This window comes from Neolamprologus multifasciatus, chromosome 17, assembly GCF_963576455.1.
Source record: "Neolamprologus multifasciatus chromosome 17, fNeoMul1.2, whole genome shotgun sequence".
Lineage (NCBI taxonomy): Eukaryota > Metazoa > Chordata > Actinopteri > Cichliformes > Cichlidae > Neolamprologus > Neolamprologus multifasciatus.
Window position 1 is genome coordinate 38,567,476 of NC_140455.1, and position 15,275 is coordinate 38,582,750.

The following is a 15,275-nucleotide window of genomic DNA, read 5'->3' on the forward strand; positions in this document are numbered from 1 at the left end:
TTGAGTAATGAGGCTGTTAATTAGCAGAGGCATGCATGGTTTATTAAATCAAACTGTTTACAACTTTCACTGTCAAGCAGATTCCTGCTGGTCCATGATGATGCTGCAGTGGTAATTACAGTGTCATAAATGGGGTTATTAATCCTGATGGAGTAACTACGAAAATATTCCATTAATAATGACCCTATAATTATTTTAAAGGTTGTTTTTAACAAACGAAGTTGATGTCTAGTCTTCCTGTGACTGTACTTCAAGAAGAAGCATAAAAACATGCTGTTATTAATGTACCCATGTAATCTTAATGCGTTGACATAATTGGTTTAGGCTACACCAGGTCGAGGTGTCAAACCGTCACAACTTTGCAGACGTTCCTAAAGAGCAGCATCGTTTTAAATATTTTTCCAGCTTGGTCCCATACCGCCCCCCTCCTCTACAGAGCTCATTAAAGCGTCACGCTCGGCTGTGCCGGCGGCTTCCATCAAACGTGTGTGTGGTTCATGTATGTTTGGGCATTTTCACTCATTTAACAGAAGACTGTTGTAGGATCGAGCCTCATAATAAGCAGACAGTTACGATTAGCTCATTGATGACTTTAATTTAGTGTTGTAGTTATAAATTCACTGTAACTGTGTTTCTAGTGATTTTCCAACATTAGCCAACTCATTCTTTGTAGTGAGTGACTTAAAGTCTGGCTTGACTTTATTCTCTACATTTTAAATTGCAAAACGGAACGAACATTAAAAAACCATCTGCAGCTCAACAGCTGTATGAAGGTTTGACGCCCCGGGCGACTCGAGGCAGGAGCAGAGTAAAAATAAATAACTGTTTTTATTGTAAACTATTATAGATGGATGAAGTCTGATATTCAGCCGCTGGCCAGTGTTAAACCAAAGCCTTTGCATTTACATAGTAATGCATCATAAATGTTATGATGACACTGCAAACTCTGTTTGCTTTGTTTCGTTTAGTGTTTTATCACCAGCTTAATGTGTAAGTTAGTCTGTAGCAACTACAGTATATCTGTTGTGCTTGTTGAATCAGCAGCCATCATAAAAACCATTCTAACCAGTATAGAGAGCTGTGCAAATCAGCTCGCATTGTAGAAGACTGCTTTTCCTCTTTGAGGTACTTTCAATTCAATTCGATTTTTACTGAATTTATACAGCGCCCAATCACAACAGCAGTCGCCTCAAGGCGCTTTATATTGTACAGTATATCGTATAATAATAGATACAGAGAAAAACCCAACAATCATATGAACCCCTATGAGCAAGCACTTTGGCGACAGTGGGAAGGAAAAACTCCCTTTTAACAGGAAGAACCTTCTGCAGCATAACTAAGGGAGGATTCAGGGTCACCTGGTCCAGCCCTAACTATATGCTTTAGCAAAACGGAAAGTTTTAAGCCTAATCTTAAAAGTAGAGATAGTGTCTGTCTCCTGAATCCAAACTGGAAGCTGGTTCCACAGAAGAGGGGCCTGAAAACTGAAGGCTCTGCCTCCCATTCTACTTTTAAATACTCTAGGAACAACAAGTAGGCCTGCAGAGCGAGAGCGAAGTGCTCTAATAGGGTGATATGGTACTACAAGGTCATTAAGATAAGATGGGGCCTGATTATTTAAGACCTTGTATGTGAGGAGCAGGATTTTGAATTATGGATTTAACAGGAAGCCAAAACAGGAGAAATCTGCTCTCTTTCTAGTCCCTGTCAGTACTCTTGCTGCAGCATTTTGGATTAACTGAAGGCTTTTCAGGGAGTTTTTTGGACATCCTGATAATAATGAATTACAGTCGTCCAGCCTGGAAGTAATAAATGCATGAACTAGTTTTTCAGCGTCACTCTGAGACAGGATATTTCTAACTTTAGAGATGTTGCACAAATGGAAGAAAGCAGTCTTACATATTTGTTTAATATGTGCGTTGAAGGACATATCCTGGTCAAAAATGACTCCAAGGTTCCTCACAGTGTTACTGGAGGCCAAGGTAATGCCATCCAGAGTAAGAATCTGCTTAGATACCATATTTCTAAGCTTTTCAGGGCCGAGTACAATGACCTCAGTTTGATCTGAATTAAGAAGCAGAAAGTTAGTGGCCATCCAGGTCTTTATGTCTTTAAGACATTCCTGCAGTTTAACTAATTGGTGTGTGTTATCTGGCTTCATGGACAGATAGAGCTGGGTGTCATCTGCATAGCAGTGTAAATGTATGCTATGTCTTCTAATGATGCTGCCTAGGGGAAGCATGTATAATGTAAACAGAATTGGTCCTAGCACTGAACCCTGTGGAACTCCATAATTAACCTCAGTGTGTGAAGAGGACTCTCCATTTACATGCACAAACTGGAGTCTATTAGATAGATATGATACAAACCACTGCAGTGCAATACCTGTAATACCTACAGCATGTTCTAATCACTCTAATAGGATATTATGGTCAACAGTATCGAATGCTGCACTAAGGTCAAGAAGGACAAGCACAGAGATGAGTCCACTGTCAGAGGCCATAAGAAGATCATTTGTAACCTTCACTAAAGCTGTTTCTGTGCTGTGATGGGCTCTGAAACCTGACTGAAACTCTTCAAATAAACCATTCCTCTGCAGATGATCTGTTAGCTGTTTGACAACTACTCTTTCAAGGATTTTTGATATGAAAGGAAGGTTGGATATCGGCCTATAATTAGCTAAGACTGCTGGGTCTAGAGATGGCTTTTTGAGTAAAGGTTTAACTGCAGCCACCTTGAAGGCCTGTGGTACATAGCCGATTATTAGAGATAGGTTGATCATATATAAGATCGAAGAATTAATCAATGGCAGGACTTCTTTGAGCAGTTTTGTAGGAATGGGGTCTAAAAGACACGTTGATTGTTTGGAGGAAGTAATTATTGAAGTTAACTCAGAAAGATCGATTGGAAAAAAAGAGTCTAACTTAACATCAATGAAACTAAGAGTAGCTGTAGATAATATTACATCTGTGGGATGATTATTGGTCATTTTTTCTCTAATGATAAAAATTTTATTTGTGAAGAAGTTCATGAAGTCATCACTAGTTATCGTTAAAGGGATGGTTGGCTCAAAAGAGCTCTGACTTTTTGTCAGCCTGGCTACAGAGCTGAAGAGAAACCTGGGGTTGTTCTTATTTTCTTCAATCAGTGATGAGTAGTAAGCTGTTCTGGCTTTGCGGAGGGCTTTCTTATAAAGCAACAAACTATTTCTCCAGGCTAAATGATGATCCTCTAAATTTGTGACACGCCATTTCCTCTCCAGATTACGAGTCATCTGCTTTAGGGTACGTGTTTGAGAATTATACCACGGGGTCAGGTACTTCTGATTAGAGACCTTAGTTTTCACTGGAGCTACAGTATCCAGAGTCGTACGTAGTGAGGACTCTGGATACTTGAACTTAAAATCTTAACTACTGTCACGAAAGGAAAAGTTTTATTCTTTATTTTTCTCTGTTTGTGTCTGTGATGCACACAACTGCACATCAAGGCCGACCGGGCTCAGCGCTGGTTTATCTTCAGCTTACAGTGAGTTGTTGGAGAACACTCTGCTTCCAGTCCTCCCTCGGTTGTGTTTGCAGTGAGAGTGAGAGGGGGGAAGTGACATAGCACGTTGTCTGTGTGTGTCTGCTTGTTTGTGAGTGAGAAGCACATTGCAAAATAAGCAGCCGTGCTCGGTGTGTGTGTGCACTGCAGTGCTGTGGATTAGACGAAGCGACTGGAGCCCGGGGAGGGCTGTTGCAGGAGAAAAGAGGGAAGACTAACACACAAACACAGTGACATGTTGGTTTGTTTCGTACCTGTGAACTGATACTGTCAGTTCTGACTTGAGCACAGTGCGTTGCCTCCTTTTCCGCTGCATCCACTTCTTTTCCATTTCCAAAGGGAGAAAAGATGAAAATGTCCTGAACTCCTGCATGACCAACAAAATCCCCCTTTCCACTGTCCTGTACCACAAATGTGGAGTATAAACACTTGAGTTGGCATACGTGTAAAGAGCATTTGTTTCATATATGTTGCAGGACTCGGCACAGGAAAGCGTCATCACCCGTGACATCCACCGCACTTTTCCTGCACACGACTACTTCAAAGACTCCGATGGAGACGGACAGGACTCGCTGTACAAGATCTGCAAGGTAAGCCTGACACGTGACAGTAATAAGATCCAGATGTTATTATTATTATTATAAAATAAGCTCTTGGTTACAGTAGTGTGGTACTTTGCCTTCTTTATGGCAGAATTGTTTGAAGCTCGAAGCTAAGAGTTAATTCTTGTATGTGTGGTAACACTAACCTGTTCCTGGAAGGCCGGCCATCATTTTTAATAATCTCTTTGGTCTGGCATGGCTTAGTAGGAATTAGCTTGGCATTTCAATCTGGCTCCACAGTGTATGATTGACAGTGCACACTGAGGCATCGACACCAAGCCTTCCTACACGTGACCTACTGGACATACGCACCACTCTGTGGACACTCATTGATCTTTTCTTCCAATTTCAAAAGTGGAAAAACACAGTGGCTGTTATGTAGGTGGGAGATTTCTTCATATTGCCAACCAAAAATGATTTTTGAGTATGAAAGTCGAGGCGATAAGTAAGCCGTATAATTGCAAAATACTTGAGACTCATTAAGACAACGAGACGAAACGTTGCGGCCTTTGTTCGACGTAATCGGGGATAAACCGCAGAGTTGAAAGGATGTTGGGGCATGCCCTACGTGCATGTGTTTTTATACAACAATATAATGTAAGTTCCAAAAGCAATCCAGTAAAATCTTACCTCCATCCATGCATACATGTAAAATATTTAACAGGGAATAGCCACAAAGGGACACGCCTGTAATACGGCTTTGCCTTCTCTCAGTTGAAATGATAGTCCCGGTGGACGTGGGTCCTGAGGTAATTCTCTGTGAAATAACACGGTGCAGACAAAAGCCAAGGTCGTATAAATCCAATCTTAATCTCTGACTGTCCTCTTAGCCGGATTGCAGCTGTGTGCTCATCCAAGATGTTTATGCATAGATGCATTTACCCAACTTTAGTTGTTGTACAAAGACGCAGTTTTTGTAGTTTTGCCTCTGGACACCACCACAGGCTTTAGACCTGTTCCCATGTTACATCATCACAAATGAAGCAGATATAATGTCTGAAGTTGATTCAAAGTGTTGAATTAGGTTCTTATAGCTTCTCAGTGGACTTTAAAATGAGACCCAAAGATTGATTTTCATGGTTATCAGGAACAGTTTGGAGGAGGTGGGGCCATTAAGTCTGTAATCAGGAGGAGTGTTCATTCATCTAAAGCAGGGGTGTCCAACTCCAGGCCTCGCGGGCCGGCGTCCTGCAGGTTTTAGATCTCACCCTGGGTCAACACACCTGAATCACATGATGAGTTCATCACCAGGCCTCTGGAGAACTTCAGGACATTTAAGGCTACGTCCACACGTACCCGGGTGTTTTTGAAAACGCAGATTTTTCTATGTGTTTGCACCTTTCGTCCACACGTAAACGCCGTTTTCGGTCACTGAAAACGGAGATTTTTAAAAACTCCGGCCAGGGTGGAGATTTTTGAAAACTCAGTTTTTGCATTTATGTGTGGACAAGAAAAACGGAGAAAATCGCAGAAAACGCAGCGTCAAAGGTGTGCGCCTTTTTAGACGTCACACTGTGCGCCACGTTATTGTTTCGGTGAAATGAATTTCTTCAATACTGTTACTGTTAATTTTACTCTCTGCAGTGTTTAAATGCTTACATATACACACACAGTTACTGTCCCTCCACACATACGACTCGGTTCTGCTTCTATGCCCCAGCTTTGTTTACTTTTTCCCACTGAGGCTTCTAGACTTCTGATTGGCCAACATTTCTACACGTTAGGAATATAGCGCCACCTGCTGCTTTGGCATGTTCCTAGCAGCGTTTTCCTTCATTTCTGCCTTTACGTGTGGACGGGATTATTTTTTAAAACGAAAACGTTTCGTTTTAAAAAATAATCCTGTCCACACGTAAAGGCAGAAATGAAGGAAAAAGCTGCTAGGAAAAATACCCGTGTTATGTATGCTTACATACACACACAGTTACTGTCCCTCCACACATGCGCCATCTTTGTTTACACTTTCCCACCCAGGCTGACTTCTGATTGGCCAACATTTCTACACGGATAGGAATATAGCGCCACCTGCTGCTTTTGGCATGTTCCCAGCGTTTTCCTTCGTTTTTAGCTTTTACGTGTGGACGGGATTTTTTTTTTAAAAAACGGAAATGGAAAATCTCCGTTTTCAAAAATACCCGTGTACGTGTGGACGGAGCCTAAATCAGCTGTGTTGGATCAAGGACACATCTAAACCTGCAGAACACCGGCCCTCGAGGAGTTGGACACCACTCATCTAAACACAGAGGGTATAGAAGTTTGTGCAAACTGTCAGTTAGAAGTCTAAACCTCAGCCTGCCCGACTGAAAATTGTCTAATTTCCAAATGATTAATGGAAAATTTAGATTTAACAACCTGGTGTGGCGTGTCCAAAAAATCGGGCTCTAACTATATATAACCAAACACAAAAACAATGACAGATGACGCTAATGTCAGATGTAACCGAATGGAAGAAAAATTTAAGGACAAGTCTCAGAAATGCTCATCATGCAAAATATCTGACGTTCTTCATGAAACGGTGTTACACAGTTACACTTCTCCTGAAGGGCTGTGCTGCAATATAAAGTGGAATCTGAGGTATTTCAGTATTCTGTGTGTTAACATAAAGATTTTGTCGATATGATTCTTGGTTTTGGGTAAATATGAAATGAGTTTAGTTATTTCTGACCACAGAGGAAAATAAGACGGCTTATCTGAAGCGTACACACTAAATAACGATGTGGATACGGCCTCGTGCTGCACCCACACTGGTATGTTTTGCCTTTAAAATCAAAACTAGGTTTAGAGCGATGAAGAAGAACTCCGTGTGTTTTCCTGGCACTGCAGAAGTAGGGTATGGTTGGTCAGCGCTTTGGGAGAACCTGTCAGGAAGGTTTAACATCCAGTCTGGACCCAACTAGGTCAGTGGCGAGCTAGCCTTCATTTGTATGCAAATCCATGTAGATTTGCTGCTGATAAGGTTGGTTGGATCTTCGGGCATGAGCGGGTTACAGGCACAGAGGATCCAGCACAAAGTTTCTCTTCCTCTCTCTATCCTACTCAGTAATAAGCCTAACCTTTATTCTCCAGGGAAGGACGTCGTCTCTCCCTTATCGTCAGTTTCAGTCAGTTTGACTGAAGCTATGATATAAACGCCCAACATTTACTGTGTTACGCTGAGCGTGCCCCCTGGAGAAGTTTGAGGTTAGCGAGCTAGTGCTGGGAGTCAAAACGTTCAGGGGAAAGTTAACATGGTAACATGGCTCATCAGCCAGATTAATGTGGTGTGTTTGTGTGCACATGTTTTTCAGGATATTAGTTTTGTTCGGGTGATCGATCCTCTGATCAGAGTTTGCTCCTCTTCTAAAGTTGCTTCTTACCTGAAATGAGAAAAACAATTTAAACTCATTGGAGCTTCAGACTGTTTGCCAGCAGTGAGGCAACCACACACACATTATGACTTTCATACTATGATTATCAACACATTTCCACCATTATATACTTTACACGTTAGAACAGAAAAACCTGCTGGTTCGATATTAGGATTCGAGCATACTTTGTAGACGGCAATAATCCCTCTCATCCTATTATCTGCTCAGGCTAACAAATTTAGATTTCACCCACCAGGACCTCCCCATCCATCTGTCAGCGTGCACTTCTCCCAGCCGAGTAGGGGACGTGTGAATGCCACACTCCATCAGGCATGTCAGCTTGTAGATTACACTCCAGACAGCTCCACAAGACTTGCCCATTACCTCCACATCAAACCCCAAATTAGCTGAACCGATCAGCAGTGGAGCTCTGGACGTCCACGCTCATTTTTCAGGTGTGGAAACGGGGCGGCAGTCTTTGAACCCAGAGTCTGACTGCTCCTGTAGTCAGTGTCCAGCCAGCGAATGAGCATGCTGCTAAAGTATCGGTGGAAGATATTGAACCGTTACCGTCCTTTTGAGTGATTATAAAAAAACAGGTTTAAAGAGTGTTTCGTGGACGTGTAGTTCCCCTCGCGCTTCACCAACCGAGCAGCTGCTTAATCAAGGGGAGCTTACGCAGTTCTGGGGCGGCTGGCCTCTCAAACATTGCTTAAGTGACATGAAAGCTCACACTTGCTTATAAGCAAAGAGTGCAAGGTGATTGATATTAAAATAGACGCGGTGTTGGGATCACACCTGTGTTAGTACCGGTCTTCCCGTGCACGTGTAAGCAAACCAGGATGTAAGCTGTCCAATCGTTCTTTTCGCTCGAGCGTAATTGTTTGAAGTCATTTCTTGTTTACACGGTGAAAAGGCTGTCTATTGGCTCATTAGCATGATTGGTGCGGTGTGTCAGCTACCAACCGTTTTGAGACATCGCCTCTCCCGAATGGTCATCTGAAGGTTATTCTCCTGTTCTCACTTTAATGACTAACTAGCCAGCTCTCATATCTACTGTAAGTTTTGCATTTTGTGGAAGAAACACTGAAGAATTTCTTCAGATTCGGCACAAACACTCAAACAGTTCCTGGACAAAGGTCAAAGGTGCACGATGACCTCACATAAGATGTTATTAAGCCAACATGCAAGATTTACAGTAATGGTGACAGAATTTTACATAAATGTAAGATGATAAAGTCATTTATAATCAGGGGAAAGACCTCCATACAACAGTGACTGTAGACGGTGGGTTTTGTTTCTCAGCCTGTGAAATGAGTTTGAGCACTTTTTGGACAACACCAGCTGGTTCAGGCTTAATACAATATGACCTTAAATTTGCAGAGCCAGTTTGAAATGACAGTTTTATGCAATCCAGACTTTTATATACTGAGAACAGGCAGGATTCTCATTCGCTCTTAAGTTAATGGTAAATGAAAGAGATTCCAGTATTTTAAAGCTGCTCTTGCATTTTGGATGTATAGTGTTAAGTTTGGGGGGTTTAGCTCAGCAAAATTGTAATGCTGAGAGAAACTGTCTCTCAGGACGTGTCTCGTATACATGCTGGTGTTCTGAGGCTAACTGGCACTAAGCTTTGAAGATGAAGTGGTGTGTGATTATTTGTTAAGTGAACCAAATGTTACCAGTCCATGTAGTCACAAGAAACACACTTTTCAGGACAACTCGGTTATACTTCAGTGTCGTCCTGTTGCTCTGCTTATGTGTATTTTAACCTACACTTGTGAGTTTGGTACAACTTCCCCCCTTTTGTCTTTTATTATTTGTGGCATAGATTCAAAAAGGTGCTGGAAACATGATATGATAGCCTCAGTTGCTGCAGATTTCTCAGCTGCAAATCCATCAGATGATTGGTTCATTGTGGTCACATGGGAATGACGTGGGCAGCAACGATTCTCTGTGGTGTTTAAATGATGTTCAGTAGGGCTGCCACAAACGATTATTTTGATAGTCGACTAGTCGACTAATCAGATCATCATCCATTGGTTGTAAAACGTACAGCTTATTGCACCAGCAGCATCTGCTCTTATATAACTATCATTAGCTTACAGCTTTAAGTGTTTAAGGTATGTGCTAACTAAAAATAAAGACAAGATGATAGTTTATTAAATTTTAATGAAATTTGCAGATTGTTTCAGTGAAGTTTAATAAACTCCTTGCTATCTAAAATATATATATTAATATAAAATAATAATAGGACACCGGAGTAAATTCTCGAGCATCTCACACTTCTGATAATCAGCTGTCTGCTTGATGTTTATTCAGCTGTGTAAAAACTATAACTTTAATCTCAGCCAAACCGATTTACTCAGGAACAAATAAAATACTAAAAAAAAGCCAAACAATAACATTTTAAGTTATCTAAGTGACTTATATATATTTAACCTGAGTAGCGAAAGACGGCGGTGGGTTTGAAAACGATTAGCGGGAGTCCGGTGTTCTCACGGCTCTAGTTAGCCTAGCCCCCGGCTAGCTATCGAGCTAGTGGCTAACAGACGTCTCCGAAAACGTTGGAGCGCTTTTGAAAATATGTGGTGTCTTGATAAACTGAGCAGATATTTGAGGTTTACACAGCTACATTCTCGCCTGAAAATATGTTAAACGTTTATTTTGTGACCCAGAAAGAATAATAAGAGTAATATTAAAACTAACTAGCTGCCGCCATTGTTGGAAACTGAGCAGGGCTGCGCTATGAATTCTGGGACACAGCTTCTTCTTCTTCTTCGGGGTTTAACGGCAGCTGGCATCCTTGTACATGCAGTGCTGCCATCTTCTGTTTCAGTTCGTTATTACACTCTTAAATCCTACTACTTATTCCTGCGTCTTTTGGGATCTTACAAAGCTTCAAACTCAAAACTATTAAATCAGTTGTCGACGATTTTGATAGTCGACTAATCGTGGCAGCCCTAATGTTCAGTTAGTACCAAGAAAATACACCCCACGCCATCACCAGCCTGAACCATTGATACAAATCAGGATGAATCCAGTCTTTCATGTTTTTTACTCTAAATTGTGACGCTATCATCTGAAGACCAGCCAGCATTTTTCCAGTTTTCTGTCGTCCAGTTTGTGGGTTCCTTTGCTGTGAGCTTGCAAAGTTTGGTAATAGATAGCAGCTGTCAGCAGATCTTATTAGGTTTGCCTGATTTACCTGGATAATAAAAGGAAACACGGATTTTTGTTTCTAAGCCTGAATATAAATAAAGTCTTAACCATCCAGCAATGTCACAGAAACCCTCATAGCAGCGTCCAGTCGATTGCAAAGATGATATACTCTTATCAGTTCCAGTGTGCCTGATTAACACCTGGATGGGTCCAAAAGAAGTCAACTTTTATTTAAAACAAACAGCTAGTTGTTCTGTTAATGCCTTCTCACTGTGGCTGATCGTCACGTTACACAGCACGAACCACATACTCGCATCAAAGGTTAATGGCACTGTGCTACTGTTAAATGTGGCCTCAACAATGCAGATTTTTGCTCTGCCAGCTAACGAGTTTTCACAGGTAAATATTAGATTTTTGCTTTTAGATGCGAGAAAACGTGGTAGATGTTAAAGCTCCAGAAAGAGCTGCACAAAGTCAGAACAGTGAAGTTGCATCGCACTCTGAAAACACTGAATCTGAATGCTGGAAGGTGATGTAGCACCAGACTGACGCTGGTGGCTCAGAACAATGTAAGCTGCTCCATAACACACTGGGCTTGTTCAACTGTGGCTGATGAAGTTGTTTTATGGTTAATGCAAGCAGCAGGCTGCAGCACAGCACAAGAAATGATCTTAATAAAGGTTTTAACACTACGCTGTTGCATTTTGCATTTTAAGCAAACTGGTTCTGATACTCATGCTGCTGATGGGAGGAACCTAATGGAGCTGGTTTCTGTCTTTTGTCATTTGCTGTTTTCCTGCAGGCCTACTCGGTCTACGATGAGGAAATTGGTTACTGCCAGGGTCAGTCGTTCCTCGCTGCTGTTCTCCTCTTACATGTGAGTAAACGTCTCATCCATCAGCTGTTCACTGTGCATCAGATGATCCAACACACCAGTTAGCGCTGTTTGCTAAACACATGCTTGTGCTCATGCATATTCATTTGTGACTTTTACACAGACTCGTTGTGCATTTGCAAAAGGATTTGCCTCCAGTGTTTCTCCCTGGCTTTCAGAATAAAAGCTTTCTGTCGCTGCTTAAATGTAACCTTGATTCTCCTGCATCTGCAGATGGCACTCAAACAAATGATCAAGGTTAACACGAGCAGCGCGCTCCTGCACCGAGACTTTACTGTCTCTACAAACAGTTTCCTGGCTTGTACAAAGTCTAATAAAGCAGCAGGGTAATATAACACACTGAATGAGATGATGTGGATGAAGAGGAGTGAGAGAATCGATTCCTTTCACACACGTTCAAGGTCACAAATCCACGTTTATAGTACCTGCATGCTGTGTGTAAAGTCACTTTGCACAAATATTACCTCAAATTTGATGTGAGCAAGTTTTTAGAGGACACGTGAAGGACAGACAGTGGAGTTGACACATGGGGTAAGAGATGTGGACGTTTGGTCAAAGTCCAAATGGCAGCAGAGGTTAAAGAGGCGTGAGATGTTGTGGGAGAGAGGAGTAGGGATGAGGTCGGAGAGATGTGCACAAGAGCTGCACGTTTGTTGAAGGGATGTGAAGCTGGCTGCAGAAGGAGGACACAAGGAAAAAGTTATAGAGGAGGAGGAGGCTGTAAAGATAAAGGGGACAGCAGCAGTGTAAGAAAGAGGGGTTACACAGGAGGAGGAGGAGGGAGAGGTTATAGAGGAGATGTCAGGAATATTAATAGAGGCTCAGGTTTACCTGCAGGAGCCCATTCAGTCCCAAACACATACTGTCACTCTGATTAAATATCAGCTCACAGTCTGTGAGAGCGTGCACGTGAAGGAGAGAAGCCGTGCACACCCTGAGAGCACAGCGTTAAGCGTTTTCTCCTGCTCCTCGTCTTCACACATGAAACTTGTTTCAGTCGCATCCACAGCTGCACTGTTTCCCTCCACTGTTAGCTGACGGCCATGTTTGGGTCTTGAGGGAGCTGCTCTGTCCTTTTGTGTCAGCAGGAACACATTTTGGACATTTAGCTGTTGTCATTTTGCTGATTGAGGTTATCCACATGCTTTCAGATGCCCGAGGAGCAGGCCTTTTGTGTTCTGGTAAAAATCATGTATGAATATGGCCTGAGAGCTCTCTACAAGAACAACTTTGAAGATCTTCACTGCAAGTTCTACCAGCTGGAGAGGCTGATGCAGGTTAGTCGTGCAACCTTTTGCATTTTTAAACCAATCAATGGGACCCTGACAGGAAGGACGGTCTGCATCACGCCACTTTCTGTTTGTAGGTTTAGTTTTGTCTGTCATGTTGCTGTTGTGCACGACCTGCTCCCTCATTCTGGGCTACTTTTGATTTGGAGCTTAATAAGCTTCACTTTGGACCGTAGTCGGTGACATGAGTAAATATGAATTGAGTTAAGCTTCAGATTAAAGCATATATCAGTCTTCTAAATCTATTTGACTGTTTGGGGGTATTTTAAAAGCTGTTTTTGGAAAGTGGATTCACTTTGGGAGTCGTGGTCAGTCATTGTTTTCACACAGGACCCAGGCCTACCTTCATTTTTTACAAATCAAGGACAGTTTGCTGATGATTACGAGCTCTGTTAGAGCTGCGAGTCATAGCTCTTTCCACTTAGTTGTCTTTGTTGTCTTTGGTCATTTGCAACACATTTTTTGATCTCACTACTTAGTTGCAGAAATGTAAATGATTGTGCCACAGAGGCCGTACAGTTACAGCTCGACGTTAAAATTGATCCCATCTGTCTGCTTCATGACTTAAATGCCATGAAGGTCACTTGTGATACAGACCAGTCTCAGGGACCATTCATTTACACTAGATTTCATTTTCCAGCATTGGTACTTTCCTCATAATGGAGCTGTTTAATAATTCCTGATTAAATGCATGAACCAGTGCACTAAACAGAAAAAGACTTTGCATTTAACTCGGGGTAAGTTAGAGTCTACTCGTGCTGTAGAGGACGTTGCCAGTTATTGCGTCATATTTGGACTGTAACTAGGGTTGCCAACCGTCCCTTAAAAAACGGAATCGTCCCGTATTTAGAAACAAAAGTACACGTCCCGTATTGAGCTAATAAGGGACGCACTTTGTCCCGTAATACAGTGAGAATCAAAAGTAGTCTATAAGTTTTAATGTAATTAACGCTTTGTTTGAAAATATAATTCCCAGCCCCGCCCCTGCTTTGTGACCAATGAGCTGACAGCACACTTATGACAATTCGAGTATGACAATTCAGATTACCGCTCATCTCATTGGTTGAGGAAAGGTCGCTTGCGGAGAAAATACCGGAATACAACAGATGACCACAACAAAAAGCATGGCCAACAGGGAAACAAACGCCGACACTGCGGTGCAAGTCTCAGACGACAGTACACCTGAAGCTGGGCAAACACTGCGATTTTCAAACTGCACGATTGGCTCGCATGGGTTATAAGTTCGTAGGTCACGATGCAGGTCTCACACTATACCGCCCGATGCTCTGATGCGACCTGAGTCACACTGTGCCTCCATAAAATGAAGGTTATAACAGAAAATCTGTCGCTCGCTCTCCCTCTCTGTCTTTCACTCACACAGACACACACCACCATCAACTTTGCTAAATTACTAATGACAAACATGATCTGGCAGCTGTGATTGAGCAGCAATGTAAATCCAACTATTTTCACGGTTGTTGTGGTCGTGATAATTTGGTGATGCCACATCGAAAAGGCTCGGATGAGCTTTCCAAAGTTCTACAAGTTGTGCCTCCATCGCTTGTGTCCAGATCACACGCTGCACAGCCGTGCTGCTCCGTCTTTTTCACCGACGTTTACGTGTTTGCGTGTGAGCGGCTGCGGTGACACCCTCAAGAGCGATTGATGATCGGGAGCTGGTCGTGAGGTGTTAATCGCTTCTCGTTACCCCACGTACACTACACGATGCACGATGAAGGCCAAAATTGGGCCGATCACCAAATTGGTCGCACGACTCAAAAATCGGCTCAAAATGGGCCAAAAATCGCACAGTGTGAGCCAGGCATTAGACCAGCAATGTTTGTTCCTCTCAGAGAAAGAAAAAAAGGCTGTAAAAGTGCAGGGAAGAATGGGAAAAGGAAAACACCTGGCTGGAAAAGTGCACGATAACATCTATAAAGCGCACTGCACTGTGTGCCGGCGCACTTTTTCCATAGGCATGCTTCTAATGGTGGGCACATGAAGAACATGAGGGGCGTGAAAGCTCGGGGAACCCTTAACCAATCTTTGTCCACCAGGCCACGGCAGAAGCAGATATGGTATGTAAACACTGGTTTGTTTCTTTTTAAACCCTCTGGTTAAGGTTAAAATGGGCATGTGCAGTGAATATCAGCGCTATGTGGCCAGAAGTGTGATAATATAATTTATTTTGTGTAATAAACAACTGCAAGGATAGATGATTACAACAAATAGATGAGTAATACATAAAAGTAATACATAGATGAATAATGATGATGAGTTATGATGCGTAATCATGGGAACAAGTGGGTTTACAAACGGGAGCAAAAGCTGAAATAATGCCTCTGCTGAAGCCAATTGCACTAAATGCACTAAATGTGCACTGTTACAAGAATATTTTTCTTTCTATTGTTTTCTATTAATTTATATAATTTTAAGT

At 42.2% G+C, this 15,275-nt stretch overlaps 1 protein-coding gene across 2 annotated transcripts in view; it reads left to right on the forward strand.

The window, feature by feature from the left end:
* Nucleotides 1–15,275, forward strand: part of rabgap1l (RAB GTPase activating protein 1-like) — a 101,140-nt gene that overhangs the window by 54,451 nt on the left and 31,414 nt on the right. For both annotated transcript variants that reach the window (XM_085138429.1, XM_085138430.1), the window contains exons 14-16: nucleotides 4,020–4,133; nucleotides 11,457–11,531; nucleotides 12,701–12,826. In XM_085138429.1, the coding sequence (XP_084994555.1) occupies nucleotides 4,020–4,133; nucleotides 11,457–11,531; nucleotides 12,701–12,826 (315 nt within the window). The remainder of the gene's footprint in view (nucleotides 1–4,019; nucleotides 4,134–11,456; nucleotides 11,532–12,700; nucleotides 12,827–15,275) is intronic.